We start from the raw sequence: 18,450 nt of genomic DNA, 5'->3' as shown, positions 1-18,450 counted from the left end.
CATTTTTGTTGATCACTTGTATTCACAATTTCATACCTAAAAGTGCTCGAGTTACCTGCATGATCCCAATGCTTATCTGGCACACATCCTCCTGTGTCTTCTGCTGCTGGAAAACCTGAAGATGCAGACATATTATTTCAGCAGAACAACTTCAAGTGGCCTTATTCTCAAGGAAGTCCTGAGTAACCTACCCCTAAAGAGATGACGCAGGTATAGGAATGGCTGCTGGGACACTGTTTTCCCACTGATCAATTTCAATTTTTCCCCACCCTTAAAATGGGTAGAGAGATTACAAGTCCCAATAAACAGTTTGACAAGCCTGAGGAAATAAAACACTAAAAGGAAAGAAGTTGTGGTGCCTAGTACATGTGATACATACCATTGGCTAACGGAATTGCAGCAAAATTTCCCAGGATATTTGAAGACCTTTGCACCCTAACAAAAAGGATTCACCATGCACTGCAGATTCTTTTGAGTAATGTTCACTAAGAAACTAGACAAGCTAAAAATAAAAATTAAAATAACGGAGGAGAGTAAAATAATAACCATAATAGAGAGGCCAAAGGACTTTGGAAAAGTGTTAAGCTTCCTTAGATCACTGAAACCTGAAAAAAAAACATCAGTATCACAACCAATCAGGGCCTCAAGGTACTAAGTGGATGTGGACAACTGGGACTCCTGATTTAGAATAAAGTTTACAGAAATAAAAAGCTGAATTTAAAATCCTGCAAGTATTTTGGATGCAACACTGAGTGAAGAGTAACTCCTAGGAATGGCCCTCCCCCACCCCCTTTTTTTTTTCTTTTCATGTAAATAAAGTAAGACCTACTGATATCTGAAAAATACACTAGTAGCATTTTTCCAAAAGAACAGCTATTAAGATTTAAATATGGGTCCAATCTGCCCCATACACACAATTACCCCTAACAAAGGAAACAAACAGAATTCTAAAAGCTAGCAGTAGTGAAAAGGGTGTGCATGGAAAAAATAAAGAAGAAAGCTAAACTCCTGTATCATTCTCTGACAGCTCTTGTTCTGAAACCCAATAGTAATTTACATAAAATGAATCAAAATAAAAGCATAAATCAAAACTTACGCTGGCCTCTCCAGGTTTGCAGTCCAGGACAGTTCTGAGAGATTGCAAGGAATGGATAATGCACTGTTCAAACTGGGATGGCTGAAAGGCAAATGACTTGTTAGCTTTGGATAAGCATGTCAAATTTATACTAGACAAATATATAAAAATTCCCATGCCATATGGTAAGCTTTTTATTTCCAAATTATCACAAATAAGGAAAAAAATCACAATTAATAAAGTAAATATATATTAATTAATAGAATTGTTAAATTTTATGTATAAATTAACATCAATTAATATATTACCAGAGGACCCTTTTGCAGTGATGTACTTTTGTACTTATCTACAGAATTATTACCATAGATCAATGCACTTTTTTAAAAATCTGAATGAGAGACTTCTACACCAAGCAGCTTCCTTTAGAGGGTCATGAAAGTGTTTCATAGTTTGTTTATGGTAGAATATATTGACAATTACATTATAGATGCCTTTGACACCCTCCCTTGTCCACATCTTGATCTAAGTTGGGATATAATTTCACTTGGGATATCTGCATATATATTTCAGCAAAAAGTTTTTAAGAAAAACAGATTGAAACTGCTTTCACATGGAGGAAAATAACCCACTGGTTTGGGGGTCCTTTTGTATCTTCAGGTTTCCAAACCTGAAGTATGAATATCTTGATGCATGTATCAATTTCACTATGAAAGTGTAAACGAGTTCACAGCACCAGTCATCAGTCAGTTTTTCCTTGTTTTTCTCACTTCCCTGTTAAACAGCACCTTTTTTTTTAAAAGATGCTGCCTTCTTTTCTGAGGCAGGAAGTTGGCGTACAGGGCAACATGAAGCAGAGATGTGTCACTGTCTAGAAAAGAGGGACATCATCCTATTGGATTTGGGTCAAAGAGGTGGACAAAAAAAAGCTGCTAAGCCATGTAAACCTGCTCTTCATCCAGCAGGTAGTTTATGGCATATCACTAACTTTAGACTTAGGAGTAACTTTTATTTCTGTAAATGCTAAGGTGGAGGTGGATCATGAAACTGATGGCTGCATAGTAACATGAAAATCATGAAAAAAGCCACTAAGCCAATCTGTATTTATTATTTTTGGACTCAAAAGAAAAAGAACAGCTGTAAAGTGCTACTCTTGTTTTTTCACATAATAAAACATCACCTCTCAGGAGAAGAAGGCTGTTCAGATATGTTATTCTTTAGATATTATGAAAGTGAGGAAGTTGCTTCTGTGTCTTACTGTATCTATTACTTGGAATATAAATGCTAAAGTGGTTATCAACTGGTATTTCCTACGAAATTAAAATACAGTTTCTATCTTAAGCCTAAGATATCCCCAAAGAGACTGCCTGGCCCTTGTTTATACTGGTTAATTTTTGTGACAATGTATAATATTACCACAATTAACTCTACTTTAGTAGATAAATAACCCTGCTATGACAAAACACAGTAAACTGCTACCATTACAACTTGGCGCACCTCAACAGGTATCTTAGGGAAATGCTACATACTAGGAATTCATGACTGATTTCTAAATACAAAAAAAGACTTCAGCAGCATTTAAACAAAGATGAGTTAGGATACAGCAAAAGCATAAAGAAACAAAGCCCTTTGGGCAGATCCTTCCTCCTCTCTCCATTTTACAGATGAATAGAGCAAAAACCAGAAAAGTTAAGGGACCTGCCCAAGTCAGCAGCAACTGAAACCAAGACCAGAAGCTGTAAATCTGGTTATAACACTACAATTGCCCGACAACACTCCTTCCTACAATGCGTATATTGTGATTGTTTAATGCCCTCCTACTCAACTTCAAATGTGTATTTATAGAAGCAAATAAGAAAAACTAAAAAAGTCTGCAGAGCATTCTCTTAGATAATATACACAAAGCAACTCTACCTCCCACAGGCCCTTTCTGCTTTCGCAGATTGTTTGTAAGTCACACCTACAACGTGCTTGCTGTGTTTTAGGCATTACTCATTACTGTTTATTTCCAGAAAGCATCTCACTAATTTATCTGAATTTGGTTTCAAGTCATTCGTTGTCTGTGTGTAGGCACTCTCCTAAATTAGTTGCTTTACAGTTCAGTTTCTCATTATAACCTATTAAGTGACCTATTTATTTAGCCACAGACCAATTCCATGGTAGTGTCTAAGTTATGAAGCATTTTGATGTGAACTGAACTTGTGACCTCAAAAATATCTTTTTACTTCAGTAAACCATCCATAAAACAAGATGCTTAACTATGAAAGTTATTATTGTTTATCTCAGCAAAATCATTCTAGAGGTTAGCAGTTACTATACTGATACATTTAAATAACCCTACTTAGGGCAGAAATTCACGCTACATATGATGCCTGATTCTCATTTATTTTTGTCTCTCAATACATGGCACGAATCTGCAAAACTCTTACTTATGCCTTTTTTTTTTCCCCCTATTTTGCACCTTCAAAAATATTGCTGACTAGTATTATCACTATCACTTAAAGTTACTTCAGACATAACAGTTTAAGAATTATAAACTGTATTTGGTGATGGGATTTGTTAAGAGTGCTGTGAATAAGTAACCATTCAAACAAAAAACCCTGTATTTTTTATCTTCCTATATTTTAATTAAATTATAGACACCAATATACACATATATAGACAAAGTCCAAAATGATTCAGTTTTTGGATAATATAGAAACCAGTTTCATTACACTTGCAAAAAAAAAAAAAATCCAGCAAAGAAAGGGCCTACAAGACACATAAGTATACCTACCAACGATGTCAAACCTTCATTGTCAACAACCCAATCTTCTTTTTCAGCTAACCTCTTTATATCTGTAAGACAGAGCAATGGTGAGGGGGAGGGAGGTTGTGTTCATTTTCATTATTAAAAACTCCTTGAACTTGAAAAGATAAACCACAGACATTGGGACTGCAATGACTAGGCATACAAGCAAATAACTCTACAAGCTTCAAAGCTTTCTGCATTCTCAAATGACTAAGAATGGCACTCATACATGGTATGTTGGTGACACCACACAGAGAAGCATCTCTGTGATACATGGCAAGGGTTGCATGAAGCACATCTTTTACTGGAAAGCTTAAAATAAAGAAACACTGTGAAGGCTTCAGGTTTGTTTTTATTTTTTAAATTTTTAATCACAACATAAAATACGGCATTTAAGAACCCAAGCCTCTAGCTTATTATACTTCAGCTCTTAATTAAAAATAGAAGAACAACTGCCCAGCGTTCTAGCAAAGACAAAAAGGAGAGCATGTAATTCATATTTAATAACTATAAAAGAGGCTCAGAGTACCCACTCAGTGTCAAGAATCCCTGGTGCTAGCCTTTCTTCAAAAATACCTGAAGGCACATGCAAAAAACACTCTCTTCTGCTACCTAGAAGGTACCAACTTCTATATGCTTATTGAAGCTAACAGGAGCTCATGCACTTAGACAAAATTCTTCTATGGACACATGCATGCTGCATCATCACTTTGAGGGGGGGGCTTAATCAGCTTGTAAACAGAATAAAGATAAATTGTGTTCAGTTTGTGAGGGCTTTGACATAGAGCTTTGCACACAAAAATTACATATCAGAACTGTCTGTACATCACAAAACTATTTTAAATGAAAAAAATGTTGGTGAATTACCATCTCTCCCCAAAAATCCAGGAAAAGAGGAGAATTAGTGCATGCTGAAAGGTATCTTCCCTACGCTTGGTGCTTTAATTAGCTAAATGAAGAAGCTTGGTTATGGTTTCATACTCTGCAATTCTACATCTCATGGAAGTATAGGCTTAATGAGTATAAATGTATTAAGGGACTGTGCAGAATAACTACTCTGTTCAGTGCCCTGTTTAGTAAACCTCTTAATTCAACCAATATTCTTGCAAGACTTCAGATTGCACTGGTCAGCCTTGAAAAGTGTTTGTGGCTACTCAATGCTTTTGCATTGTGTTCTGAGCTAATACAAATGAAACAAATTTCTTTTCTCGTATTTCACTGCTCACCAAATTCCAGTCAATTACATTTTTACATTCAAGTAAACCCCCTGTCTAGTCTGGCATTCACATATTTTGGCTTTCATGACCTTTATGACCAGTGATCATATATGCAAGGGAAAGAACACAGACTGCTTCTCAGTGTCAGCATCACAATATGGTCTTTACTGTACGACAACAAGAAAACCCTGTGTGTGGGCAGATTTGTTCTATTTAAATAGTTAATGGTAGCATGCTCTATTAAAAATTTCAACTGACCTGAATGCCTTTGCCAACTTAAAAGATGCAATCAGAGATGAGCAGTCTACACAGCTCACATTTCAGAGATTACAGAGGTAAGACTGAAATCCAGGAAGAGCCTTTTTGACTTATATGTTACAGGTATAACCACATCTGAGATCCATTTACATGGCTCCTTAGAATATCCATTAATTGCTCTTTCACTGGCTCCCTAAAAATAACAGCTTCTCCAAAGGCTCAATTGACCTGGTCCTGTCCAGGAAAACTATCTAAACACATTAAACATGCAAAATTTTGCTTTAGTTGGTAAAACAGAACAAAGAAAAGTGTCCCATAGATTAGGCACACAGTGCAACAGGCATCTTTTCTCCTGCTTGATGCTACAGCCAATACATAGAACTGCTTCAGTGACAGGGGATGGAAGCAGCAGTCAAGGAGGGCTGCTGCTATTGGCTGGACGAGAGAGAGAGAAAATTATCCATCAAACGTAACATAGTGGCATCTCAGGGGATCTGAACTCTAGGTTCAAAAGTATGAATAAAGCCGTTCAGATCAAATTCAGAATTATTCACACAGAGACTGGGAAAACTACTTTTAAAAAAATTTAAGGCAGAGACTACCACAAGAATTTTTCCTGCACAGAACATATGTGGCCAGCAAGCAGGATGTAAAAAGCAGAAACTCTGGATCTGAATGAAGAACTGGGCTATTGCTATGATGCAACAACTAGGCAAAACTACTAAGGCAGCAGACTTTTTAGCTGAGTTTCATCATTAATCACATACCAGACCTCTCTGGACTGCCCAGGAGAAGCTAGGTGGGTAGCTCAGAAATTTGACAAGCTAAGGATTGTTGGCCAAACAGTTCAGAGCTAGATACTCTCTTCCTTTGAAACAGTCAGGACATCTGAGGACTCACTCACAAATCCTAGACAGAGAACACTCGAGTCCAACAGGACAATCCTCATGCCACATTTAAAAACCAAAAAAAAACCCCCAAAGCCCAACAAAACAAATCAATCTTTTGTACCTACCCGTTACAAAAATAGATAATTTATCTGAAATATGCTAAGTGGCAAAAAGCAAAAGAGACTTCTTTAACTGAAATCTGAAATAGTATTAATGATACTTTCCGTGCAGAGTTTTAGAGAGACAGGACAACCGAAGTACTTTTATAGCTGACTAGTTTGATGTTAATGCAGAAAAAGAATGTTAATGCTAAAGTGGGATTTAAAAAAGAACTAAGAGCCAAGAACACAATTCATATCAACATTGTATCAAATAAACCATAGAGGTCTTATGATTTGTTGTCACCGAAAGTTTAAAAATTTGCTTAATGTAGCCACCTGAGCTTAGCACACTCAGGGCTTGGGTAAAACACTTAGCTTCACATTAGCCTCCAAAATAATGATAAATCAAATGTGAAGGATTAAAAACTGATTAAATTGTAAGACTTAAGGAACTAGAATTTTTTTAACATTGAGGGTAGTTAGTCTATTGCAAAAAACCCTTCTAAGTGAATTAGTAGATCAATCTGCCCTGATTTTAAGAGAGATGTTTATTTCTGGAAGATTTACTTGTTTCACATTTAAGTTTCAGAGTTGAATACAAGCTGGTAAGATGAATGGCCTCTGATGCACATAGAGTCACATTAGAGAATGTGTTACTGGCCTTGACAATCCAGACATTTATGGCAAGAGCTGTGTACACAGAAGGAAGCCTGTGGATTTCGATGTTAGTAAAAGGCCTTGGAAAACACACAAGTACAATACTTCATAAAGGACAGTAGATTTTTTTTCTTAGGGGTGGGGCATTACTTACTTAATTCTTCACTTTATAGAAGAGCTCAAAAAGAAAATAAACTATATTTCCAATATGAAATGAATAGCTGCATCATGAGATAAATCACTTGCATTGTAAAACTGTCTCAACCCAAAGGAAACAGATCTGAACTGCTGCATTCATTAGACTAAGGAAAGGACTCATAGACATTTCTGTCAGCAAAGTGAAATACTTGAGTAATTCTTGTGAGATATTACAGAACTCAGAGGAGTCCACTGCCACTACAATATCTGCAACAAACATGGTTATCTTCCAGAACAGGGTTCAGCCTAATCAAAGGCAAAAAACCCCAAAAAAAGACAGTAAGCAAAGAGACCTGCAGCCTCCTTTTACCTTCAGCTGTGTGTTGTAAGGTCACTATAATGCAACGTACACGAAGGTCCAAAATAAGATCCTGGATTATCTGAAGCATATCATTGGGTATCTCGAGTGCAGTAAGAGACTCAGAACTAAGCCTGGAAAGTAAATACAGTAAGATTGGAGTGTAAATCTGCAGAGCTTTTCAAGATGATACAACACCATTGCATTTTTTAGATATTTTCTGTGCATGTGAATACAGTAACTCCATCCACAGTTTATCTTTGAAAACTGATTATCCCATTCAGAGAAGATTAATTGTTTGCTTAATTCAGAAGCCTGCAAATGCAGATTCATTTTTCTGTAACATTATTGTAATGCCTCATAGAAACATGCCAACTTTTCCCACTGCCATCTTGCACTTTGCTGCCTGCCTTTCTAAGAATAATCTTTTTGGAGCAGAACTAGCTGCTTTCCTCTCTCTCCACCCCCTGATTTTTATGTGAATGCCTAGATCAAATCCTAGATCCACCACAGGGTTTCTGAGATATTGTTTACCTGCACTACAACAGTAATAGCCATCAAGCTGCTATAAATGGTGATGTGGCTGTGGATCAGATTACCAAGAGTATACACATTTAAGGAGACAAAAATACAGCTACTGCATCACCTGCAGAGAGAAGATTGAATTCATTCACTGTTTTGCTCCCAGGTCTGACTGGGCATAAATCACCAACTACTATAGCTGAGGATGGGCACATTCATTTCTGTTTTTTCCTTTAGAAATAGTAACACAGCAGCTGCTTGCAAGGAATAGCATTTCAGCTTTTAACTAAAAGGCTGCAGTTGTGCTCAGACTTTAGTTAGGGGCACAAAGTGAGGTTCACTGCTTTTATCCAACTCCTGAATATTTAAGCAAGGACAACTCAAATGCAGTCACTGTCATTTGTCCTACTGCTAATACTGACCAAAACATAGGTATTAGAAAATGCCAAAGAACAGGAGTAGGAGGGCACAAGCAAACAGGTTTGATCAATAAGTGGAATATTTCCAATCATCCACCTGCAGGCTTTGGTTCCTTACCCTTGGTGTTGGACATAAACCACCAAAACTGAATTAGCAGACTACATAAATCTGCATTATCTTCGCCATCAAGGAAACACAGGATGTGAATACCCATCTGTGAGAAGTTTAAATGACTTTAGACTGCACAGAAGTCCTGTACTTGGAGCTGATTCCGTTTCTAAGGGAACATGTAGCTGTCACAACTTTAAGATCATCTTTTCCCTCATATAACGCACCCTAACAAATACATACCTTCCTATCTTTACAATAAGGCAAATGTCTTGCTGACAACAGCTTCAATTTATCAAATAGCTCTCTAATTTATCCCGTGGAACCTATTCATGTAGGCAATGACAGAACAGGGTACAAGAGAAAGACCATGCAACCACTACAGCTTAAGCTGTGTGATACATATAAACAAGCAGAAAAATTAAGATCACAGAGATACAAAATTAGATTACAAGAAGATGATGTAAGTTTTTGCACTCTTAAATATTAATCCAAGCAGAAAATGGTAAATCATGTATGACATGAATGAAAAGAATAAAATTCTATCATATGCTTCATAAGGACTTTCTTAGAAAAGATACAAGTGAGACTTAAACTATTACATAACTTTGCAATAAATAAGGCTTTTATGCAAAGTGTATATGCTTTTCATGAGAAGTGTCCACCTTCATCGTTTGTGTGAGTCACAAGAACTTATTAGATTGTCAAAGTGTGGGGGCTCAAAAAGTACTTGCAGTACTTGCTAAAACTTCTGACGTGGTCATCACTGGTTGGTACCCCATCGTGGTATGTTCAGTTCTCCTCTTCTTCAGATTGCTCCTCTTCTTCTTTAGACTGCTTTGCATCAGAGTCTGGCTCACTTTAGTAAAGTGCCAGCACAAGCATCAGTAATAACACGAGGTGGGGAAAGGAGTGGAAGGGAGAGAGAATTTCCCCAGCTCCCAGTTCAGTTGTTCATTACCAGGGCAGTGGCCAGAAAGCAAGAGGAGATTGTCTAAAAAAGAGCCTTCATATACCCTATAACCTCAGCCTGGATCATACCTCAGATGGTAGGACTCTGAAGCACAACCAACCTTTAGAGAATCTGTTGGTTAAATTTCCAAGCCAAATTACAGGTGTGCAAGTGCTAAATTCTATCATTTTATAATTTGAGTGAAATTGGATTGCTTCTCATAAAGGGGCAACACTGGTGTCAAAGCCTGTTCCCTTGCCCCTTTACATCTTTCCATCAAATGCCAAGTCAGTTCCTTCTTCAAATGGAAGCTTTCCATGAAATTCAGCCAGAATAAGAGGCTTCACATGGATTTTTCTAAATGGTTAAAAGTACAGGTAATGTAACTGACAACAGACTTTGGAAAAGTGTTACGCAGACTTGTCAACAGGTATGTATCACTGCTAGCTCCATCCACAATAAGGATATCGGTACATGATTATATTCTTTTCTTCCTCTGTGCTTTGCTTATTACCTATTTTGAAAACTGCCCATAAAAAGTACAGTCTCATATCCAGGTATTACTCAAGTTTCCAAAAAGAAAATGACAATTCTTAAATTTTCCACACACAAATGGAAGCAAATTCTGTATATTAATGAGACATTTTGTAATTAATGACGTGCACATTACTAAGTTTACAAACAAACCTAATTATAAGCCGAATGACATTATAAGCAGGAGCATCACATTCCATAAAACAACTGTTAAGGTAATTATGATTTAAGAATTATACTACAGTCAGAAGCATGCTATTTTCAGCCATTGTGGCAGAGATGGAAAGACGTGTAGTAAATGAGGCAGATAATTGCTTTCTACCCCAGAGAATCAAATCCTGTTTCATTCACGGAGCATCTATGCTGTGCCAGACAAATACTTTATTCTAACTTTTCCATAAAATGCTATGGGAAAAAAGGAATATATCATCACGTATAAAGCTATATCATGAGACATTATTAATTACATTTGCACATAGAATCCTACATCTGCCATTAGTCATTTTTTTTGTAATCCTAGTTTTAAAAATGTTAAGATTTTTACTACTCAGGGTATTTAATGCGATTATCAAAACTATTTGTCTTAAGGCACACATATTCCAGGAGCAGCATAATTTTGTAGGTCCACAGATCCATTTACCTTACAGTCTGGATAACATGTGTTAGCCACTGGCCAGAGAGTTCAGATTTCATCTCCCAGCCACCATATTGTCTTGATTCTCCTTCTCTGAGGCTGAATGGAAGCAAAGCTCCACGGATAAGTTTTACCAGAGAGTGCATCACTTCTTGAATCATTTTCTGCATCAGAAGAAGGGAAAGAAAAATGAAGCAAAAAGCTCTATCAATGTGTTTAAGTAGCCATGTACTTGCTATACACAACATCTTGGAATGTATGATTTAGAAGTGGCTCCACATAGTAGAAAGTAGAGAAGGAGGTATATAAGGGCATAGAGATGACTTAAGAAATCTCATTTTCAAGGTGGTGAAACTAAAGTATCTTGCTATGAAGGACAAATGAAAGAAAGCCATGTTTTCCCCAGTAACTTACCTTGAAGTCATTTTGTCTTTGCCTAGCGTTTTTCTTGGATCTTTCCATTTGGCCAGATTTTTCAGCAGTCTTGTGAAAATGAGAAAATTGAGAAGTGTAAGTATCTCATAGCTACTGTTGAAATAATTCTGAAAAAGGGGTTTTCAAAGTGAAGAAGTGAAAACCAATGAGTTTATGATACAATTATAAAAACTCTCTCATAGCTTCTGAATAACAAAATACTATATAATCAATTAACTCTGCTCACTGTAGGTCAGCATGCTCATGTTTACTTCAGAGGAACAATTCGCATTTAAGACAAAATAAGAGACAAGCATAAGACTAACTCTAGCAATATTAATTTCATGAAGTCACAGTTTTCTCACCGAGAGCTAAAACATATATAATCCAACTGTGCCTCAAGTTTATGCAAGGAAACTATTTTCTCAGCATGTAAGCTGCCCAGAGAAGGTGGGAAGTACTTTTTGGACTCAGGGCAATTTGGAATTGTAACATCTGAGGGGGAGAACTGAGGTGTTTTTGTTTGTTTTTAGGAACAGCATTTTGTTCACAATACTCTTTAAATAATTCAACTAACTGTCAAAGAGACTCTGCAAAACAATCAGCATCCTCACGGACACTTCACATCTCTGAAAACAAAGGAACAAGAGAACACCTTGCACAAGACAGTTACAGTTGAAGAAAACATGGTTTGACTAACAGTCTTCCTGTTTGTAGTTCTAGCCCTCTGTGGAGTCTACTGAGAATACAGTAAATTACACCAAAAAAGTTATTTGAAATACTAAGTGCAGATGTAGAATCTTATAGTTAGAAAATCATCTATTTTATGTATGTACAGCAACATCTACTGGACAAGAAATGCAATAACATGACAAGAGTATTCTCAAAATCAGTTTACTTTCAAGTCATTAATTTGAAATGCTGTATATTTCTAATTCCCTCTTTAGCTAAAGCATTTCAGGTTTTTAATGTAAAATAATCTGAAGTGATAAAAAGTTAGACAAAAATAAAACTGCTTAACAATTTTGGAAAATATATAGCTATGAAACTCTTGTGCTTTGAAGTTCTGAATTATATAGTTTCAGACAAGGAGAACAGCACTTGAGTTATTGCTGCATACATTATCTATTTCTCCCTTCTAATGCCTTAAAAAAAAATAAGATGTAATCCTTTAAATCTCAGGTATCAACTGAAAATTCACACTGTTTTACAGCTGGATTAAAGAACAACAAAAAAATGAACAGATCTTTGACATCTCTCTTTTTTTCTTCCTTAGTGGTTTTGCTGAAGACCAATCTTAAATCTTTCCTGTATAGACAGACCAAAACTATCTTGTGGTAAGACCAACGGTTACTACTCACATTTGTGACTTCAACTAGAGTGATTCAAAGAACTGAACTTTTAAAACTGTTGAAAATACCACGTAAACCTTTAACTGACAATATTTTAAAGCACAAAGCTAACCTTTCAGAACTAAAAAGAACCCCCCCCCTGGAACTCCCAAAACCCTACAAACTGAACAAGAGAAAATACAGTTTGGTATTAATATGTGGGGATTTTCTTTCCACATTTTTAAAATATCTTGAAGATTTGAATAAGCTAATTGAAATGACCTTTTATGTCACTTTCACATGACCTTTCTTAAAAAACTGTAGCAGGCACCTCACTCTCTGTATGACAACAAATCGCAAGCAACATGGCAAAATAAACGTTTTCATGGACAATTAAAATCTGTATGGCTTCTGACAGAAAAACATATAGACCCGAGTCTCGAATGTGATGTGACAGATATTCTTAGGTGTTCTGGAAGTCTTCTAGCTTATGCCACCCCCTCCTCCCACTCATTCTCAGTTGATTGTTACATGCAGAACACACCAAAGGAACTGGGGGAACCATCCCCCCTCTCTCCCCAAGAATTTGGGAGGCTTCCATAAGGACCAAAGGAACAAGAGAAATCAAATGTGAGGGGATTAATTTATCCAAAGCTCAGAATCTAGCCCAACAGAGAAGAATAGATGTACCTTAAAGACTAACAGGGAAATTACCTCCTCCTACTTTTTTTTAAATACACGGAAACAATGTTTTTTTTCAGACATGACATAAGATCATTGCATTTTCCACTTGCAGTTATTTTCATGAGTAGAATTTCTCAACCTTGTTTACAGTTCAAGTCTCAGTTTCTCTAGAAATAGCTTTCCTTTTCATTGTACTCAGAAAAAAAAGTCATCACAATAACTTAGGTGAATTTCTAAAGTCTAATTTCCAGTGGTGCTGTTGTCAAATATAAAGGTTGTCATTTCCCTTATGAAATTAAGTATTTTTGTGAAAGTCAACAGTACTAAGGTGTATTCTTGACTTCACTTCCTTTACTGAATGTTATGAGTAAATGTCATATCTTTCTTCTGATTTTATAATGTAAAATGAGAATCACAGATGGAACCTATTTCACTGGAGTGATAATGCTCTGTATATTGTGTTCAACATATAAAATGCTACAGTACACCTATTACTATTATTATATGAAGATATGCTTATTTACAGACAGTGGCAATAAATAGAATGACCGCTTGAGAAATTAATTCTTTAGTTAGTCAGAGAAAAGGAAGACAACAAAGTAAGCTTCCAAATTTCCTTTTCCCAAGGTTTTTGTTTTAGTTTCTACTAAAGCTGCAAAGACAGTAGATATCTATGGGTGCAGTTCTGCTTCAGGGATAATTTTGTAGTGGAATACTGTAGCTGTGATGACTTAAGGATTTAAGTACAGCAGGATACTGTAAGTAAGTATGGCAGGATAAAAACCATCTCAACAGTTGAACAGAGAAGTTTTAGATGCACAAACTTTTTGGTTTGATATAGAAGCCGACAATATGCTTGTCCAAAAGCTTGCTTATTTTCTACTTCCTCTATATTATTGTGCCTCTACCTCTCTTTACAGACCTTGTATTCATTTTTTTAGGACCCAGAGTCCAAACTGCAGTCAGCAGGACTTCTCAGTGATAACTGTGTGAATTAGGTGTGCACTAGTGCCTTATCATCTGTTGATGGAACAGAGAGTTGCTTTTCACTCCACTCCAATCATGTGTTTGTCAGACTTTCTCCTTGGGAATACACCATCACTACAGTTCTTGCGGATAAGAAAAACATGGCTTGAGGACAGAAGCAAACTCTGTAAAATATACTGTAATTCTGTGACTGAATTTCAGCAATAACACAAATCCCAAAGCTATTGCATTTATCTGGTAACAATTACGATGGTAAGCTGTATACTACCCATATCAAATTAATTATTAAATGTTTTCTTTCAAAAATCTGTTAATAGTGTGCATATAAAAATGGCACACGCCATGAATCATTGCTTATTTTTTTTCCCTGCTTCTTGGATTATCAAGATTATATTTACATAATTTGTAAAAAAACCCAAATAGATCACTTGAGCAAGAAAGACTCAAAGCACAGGTGACTGCAGCTCACTGCTTTTCCACACTAGACTCCCTACAGTATGTCTGTGTATACCTCTTGGCCTTGGTCAATTTTGCAGCACTCGTCTTGAAACCTGTCCTCACTTCCAAATACCTACAGCTCAAGAAATGAGTACTCTTGTTCCAAAGAAAGGAAACAATTTTTTTTCTGTATGACTTTGTGTTTTACATATCTCTGTCCATCATGCAATTTTCTATTTCTTCAGATCACCGATGAAGGGAAGCTGGCCAGCTATGAGCAAGAGGTGAAACTACACAGATACTGACTCCAGCATCTGGAACACAAAGAGACACAACACTGAAAGAATTCTAAGTAATTCCACTGTATGCTTTTATTATTTTAAAAATGAAAAGAAAAACCTCACTTCTATAGGTTAGTATTGCAAGACACCTACTAGTCAAGGTAGCATCTCTCAAGTGTGTAACAGTCTACATATTGCTTTATAAACCTCTCTGATTAAAATCAGTCCAGTCACTTCTTCCAGTGAAATATTTCAAATGTAATTATTACAGAGCTTTGTTACTTAAAAGTCTTTTATATAGAAGAATCCATACCTCGCTGAATAAACTTCCATTCACATAAGAAATCCAGAGCTTCCAGAAGTTGGGCAGCTGACTTACAACAAGTTTTGTCAACTTTTCAACAAATATAACTTGCTGAGGAGCTTTGTATCGCCAAGCTAAAAGAGGAAGAGGCAAAGGAAAAAGCAAAATTAAAAAACTTTGAATTAATAATGAAAAACTTACTACTAGCTTGATGCTGCTTAATATTACACAAGTGACTACACAGTATGCCAGTACTATGGCAACATATACAGAGTAGGTCCTCTTTGGAGGGCTGGCTAATGCAATCCACCTAACAAGCCACTTGGCCGTATTCTGTCTTCAAACCACTCTAAAAGGTAAGGTTACGTGAAAACAATCAAGACATAAGAAGTTTCAAACAATGAGGTGGTGATGCTGAAGAAAGAGGGTTGCTAGACAGGCTAGTGAAGGCAAACAATGGAAACTGGAAGATCTGCTTTATTTCCAGCTTAAAAAAAATTTCCATTGTGGCTTGTGGCAAGTTGCCAACCTCTCATCTTCATTTTCATTTGTTTAGTAAAATCCGAAAAACAGGGGAGATTCCAAGATTGTTGTTAAAACTCAAGAAACTTATCACTAATTATATACTGAGATTCCTGGATGAGGAACACAATTGTAACATAAAACCTGAAGCATCTCTCACTTCATGAACCCACTTACACTTCTGGTACGCTGGCGATTAAAACACATCAGGAAAATAGGCTACATACTGGTAGCAGATAACTGTTCTCAGCTTCTTATCAAATGGTGCAAAGGGAGGCTGGCAAGGGAGGTAAATAGAAAGATGGAAAGGGGCAGAAGCACTAATTAACACAGAAAATAAAGAGAACTTCTTTGTGAAATACTTTCTATAATCATCTCCCTTCTCCAGTGAAACTTTCTCCATTATGATGTTTTAACAAAACAGGGCATTGGTACAACAGTGATAAGAAGCTTATAGTTCACCTCAAGAATTAGAGTCTACGTCAGAACACTTCAAAAAAGAAATTGCAAATTAAAAAAACCCCACAAAAACAAACAAAACCCAAAACACAAACAAAACAACCAAAAAATCACAAAATAAAACACCTTAAAAATGTCTGTGTTTGTTGCATGGGGTGTTTTTGTGTATAGACTGTTTTTATAAATGAGAAAGTTAAAGACATTACATTATCCTACATAACTCTGTGGCAATGTAGAAAAATATTGGGTAGATTAGCACTTTTTGCCTTTATTCTGCTAGAGAATGTTGCATACACAGAACAGGAATACACCAGTCAGGCAAAAGTAGCTGCCTGATAGCACATTAGGTAACTAGGAAACTTCACCAGAGCCTCACTATTTTACTGTGTTGGTAAACAGTCTTCAGTCTCCTTGAAGTACAGCATGCCTTCAGCAGCATCCATTTGTCGAGCTCAAAAATTGGTGGATAAATTTGCACTACCCAAAATGCTCTTTTTCCTCAAGGCCAAAAAGTTTAGGGACTCTGAATTAGTATTTGAAAATCCAAAAACTCACAATGAAAGCCCAAAATTTGGAGAGAGGCTCTGACATAAGCATAACTGCTGTTAGTGATGCATCTGTTCAGGAGGCATGAAAACTTCAAAGCTCAACTAGCAGAGCTCATAGTGTAGACATGTATCAGATGCCAGAGCACCGCTATTGCCAATTTGGTTTAGAGAACTGGTCTATACCCAGTCGCAGAAAAGCTCCTCTTATTAACATAAGCTGTGACTACATCAGAAAGCTGTGCCAACACTGCTAAAGCAACAGAGCCTCATAACACCAACAAACTCCAAGTTCTAACCAAAAGATTTCAACTCCTTCAAGTAATCATTTCATCTTTGCCAAAAGCTCCAGCAACAACTCAAGGTTATAACCAGGGATGTTCCTAACTGGAAACACACTGTCAAGATTGACTTCATGTATGAAATTCTTCTCCCCTCCAGTAAGCATATTTCAGGCTTAATCCCAAGCCTGCAGACAGTAGATATTTGTTAGACTAAGCTACTTCACATCATGACGAAAGGATATTTTGGTCATAAATTCAGGATATTTTGATTTCTTTGAATGAAAGCTCCAATCTATATCAAAGCAAATTTAAAAAAAAATTATTCAACTATAATCTGTGCTATAATATCATAAAGATGAAACCAGAGCTACTGTTTCTATGTTCTCGTGAACTTATGCTCAAGCAAGAGGTGAATTTATTTGAATACTGCAGTTTTGAATTCAAAGTCATTCGTTCAAACCATCTCATGGACAATCACTGCCAATCACATGGGTGAAAAAAACACATCAAGACATCAAAAAAAAAAAAAAATCCTCAAATTTGCTAAAGAACAAAAGAATGCACAAGCAACCTGAAAACAGAGCCCATCATGGCATATTTGGAATGGCAGCTCCTGCACAGGTATGATTTTGGCTCTCCACTCAGAGAAATGCAAGGATGGTGGAGCTTTTAACTAAGCTCACAGTGGGCACTTGCACCCAAGTACCAATGAACTCAACTCAGAGGCAACTCATTCTAACTCTGTGGCCTTTGCAGTTGATTGTTTTGATGTTCTGATTCTCCAGTTTTCCTTTGAATCTTGGTTTAAACTGGGAGCTACAATATCTGCAGAGCTTGCTGAAGATTTATCTTTTCCAGTTCATAAAAGGTTATGGATCCATAACTAAGACTCTAAAAGTAAAAATAATTGATTGAATTGGAATTGCCTTCTGTAGATGCAACTATTTAAGGAGACACACGCGGAAAAGCATTCAAACAAGGAAAAAATAAACTGGATTTTGGATGTTGCTTGCTACATTAAGCATGATGTGTGTATTGTTAGCGGACGGTATCCAAGAACAACCAGTAATTTACTGTTTTGCTCTGTAACACTTGCTAATCAACTTCATTCAAGGTTTTGGGCTGAGGAAGGACAAAGGTAACAGTAACACAGTAATGTAATTACTTGGTATACATGTATATTTTGAAGAGTCTGTGTAATTTACATTTTGAAATACATTCAACTTCAAACTGTGACACAATTTAATTGTCTTGCATGTGAAGATACACCATAGCAGCACAAGAATGTGCATTTCTCATTATTCTTCATTCTATGTTCTTGAAAGATTCCCCTCATTCTGTCTTTTGCTCAAAAAAAAAAAATCCAGTATTTATAGATTTTATTTTTTTTTTCCCCCCCCCAAGGAAGTCCATGGAATTGGGAAGAGATTAACATCAAAGCAGACCAAAGCCAAAAAGTCCTTCATAAAACCCCACTTTGGTAAGAAATTACCTATCCTGTGAAAAACATGTTTTCTGTTTCCTGTGGTTACCAGGAAACACTCTTGAG

The 18,450-nt window shown here is 36.5% G+C and overlaps 1 protein-coding gene across 4 annotated transcripts in view; it reads right to left on the bottom strand.

The window, feature by feature from the left end:
• Positions 1 to 18,450, bottom strand: part of EXOC2 (exocyst complex component 2) — a 128,910-nt gene that overhangs the window by 44,300 nt on the left and 66,160 nt on the right. For all 4 annotated transcript variants that reach the window (XM_080340025.1, XM_080340026.1, XM_080340028.1 and 1 more), the window contains 7 exons: positions 15,101 to 15,225; positions 11,067 to 11,135; positions 10,659 to 10,816; positions 7,495 to 7,616; positions 3,849 to 3,910; positions 1,097 to 1,177; positions 56 to 115 (listed from right to left, as the gene is read on the bottom strand). In XM_080340025.1, the coding sequence (XP_080196151.1) occupies positions 56 to 115; positions 1,097 to 1,177; positions 3,849 to 3,910; positions 7,495 to 7,616; positions 10,659 to 10,816; positions 11,067 to 11,135; positions 15,101 to 15,225 (677 nt within the window). The remainder of the gene's footprint in view (positions 1 to 55; positions 116 to 1,096; positions 1,178 to 3,848; positions 3,911 to 7,494; positions 7,617 to 10,658; positions 10,817 to 11,066; positions 11,136 to 15,100; positions 15,226 to 18,450) is intronic.

This window comes from Nesoenas mayeri (assembly GCF_963082525.1).
Source record: "Nesoenas mayeri genome assembly, chromosome: 2".
Classification (NCBI taxonomy): Eukaryota; Metazoa; Chordata; class Aves; order Columbiformes; family Columbidae; genus Nesoenas; species Nesoenas mayeri.
The sequence above is the reverse complement of the archived record's forward strand: the minus strand, read 5'-3'. Positions and strand labels throughout refer to the sequence as shown.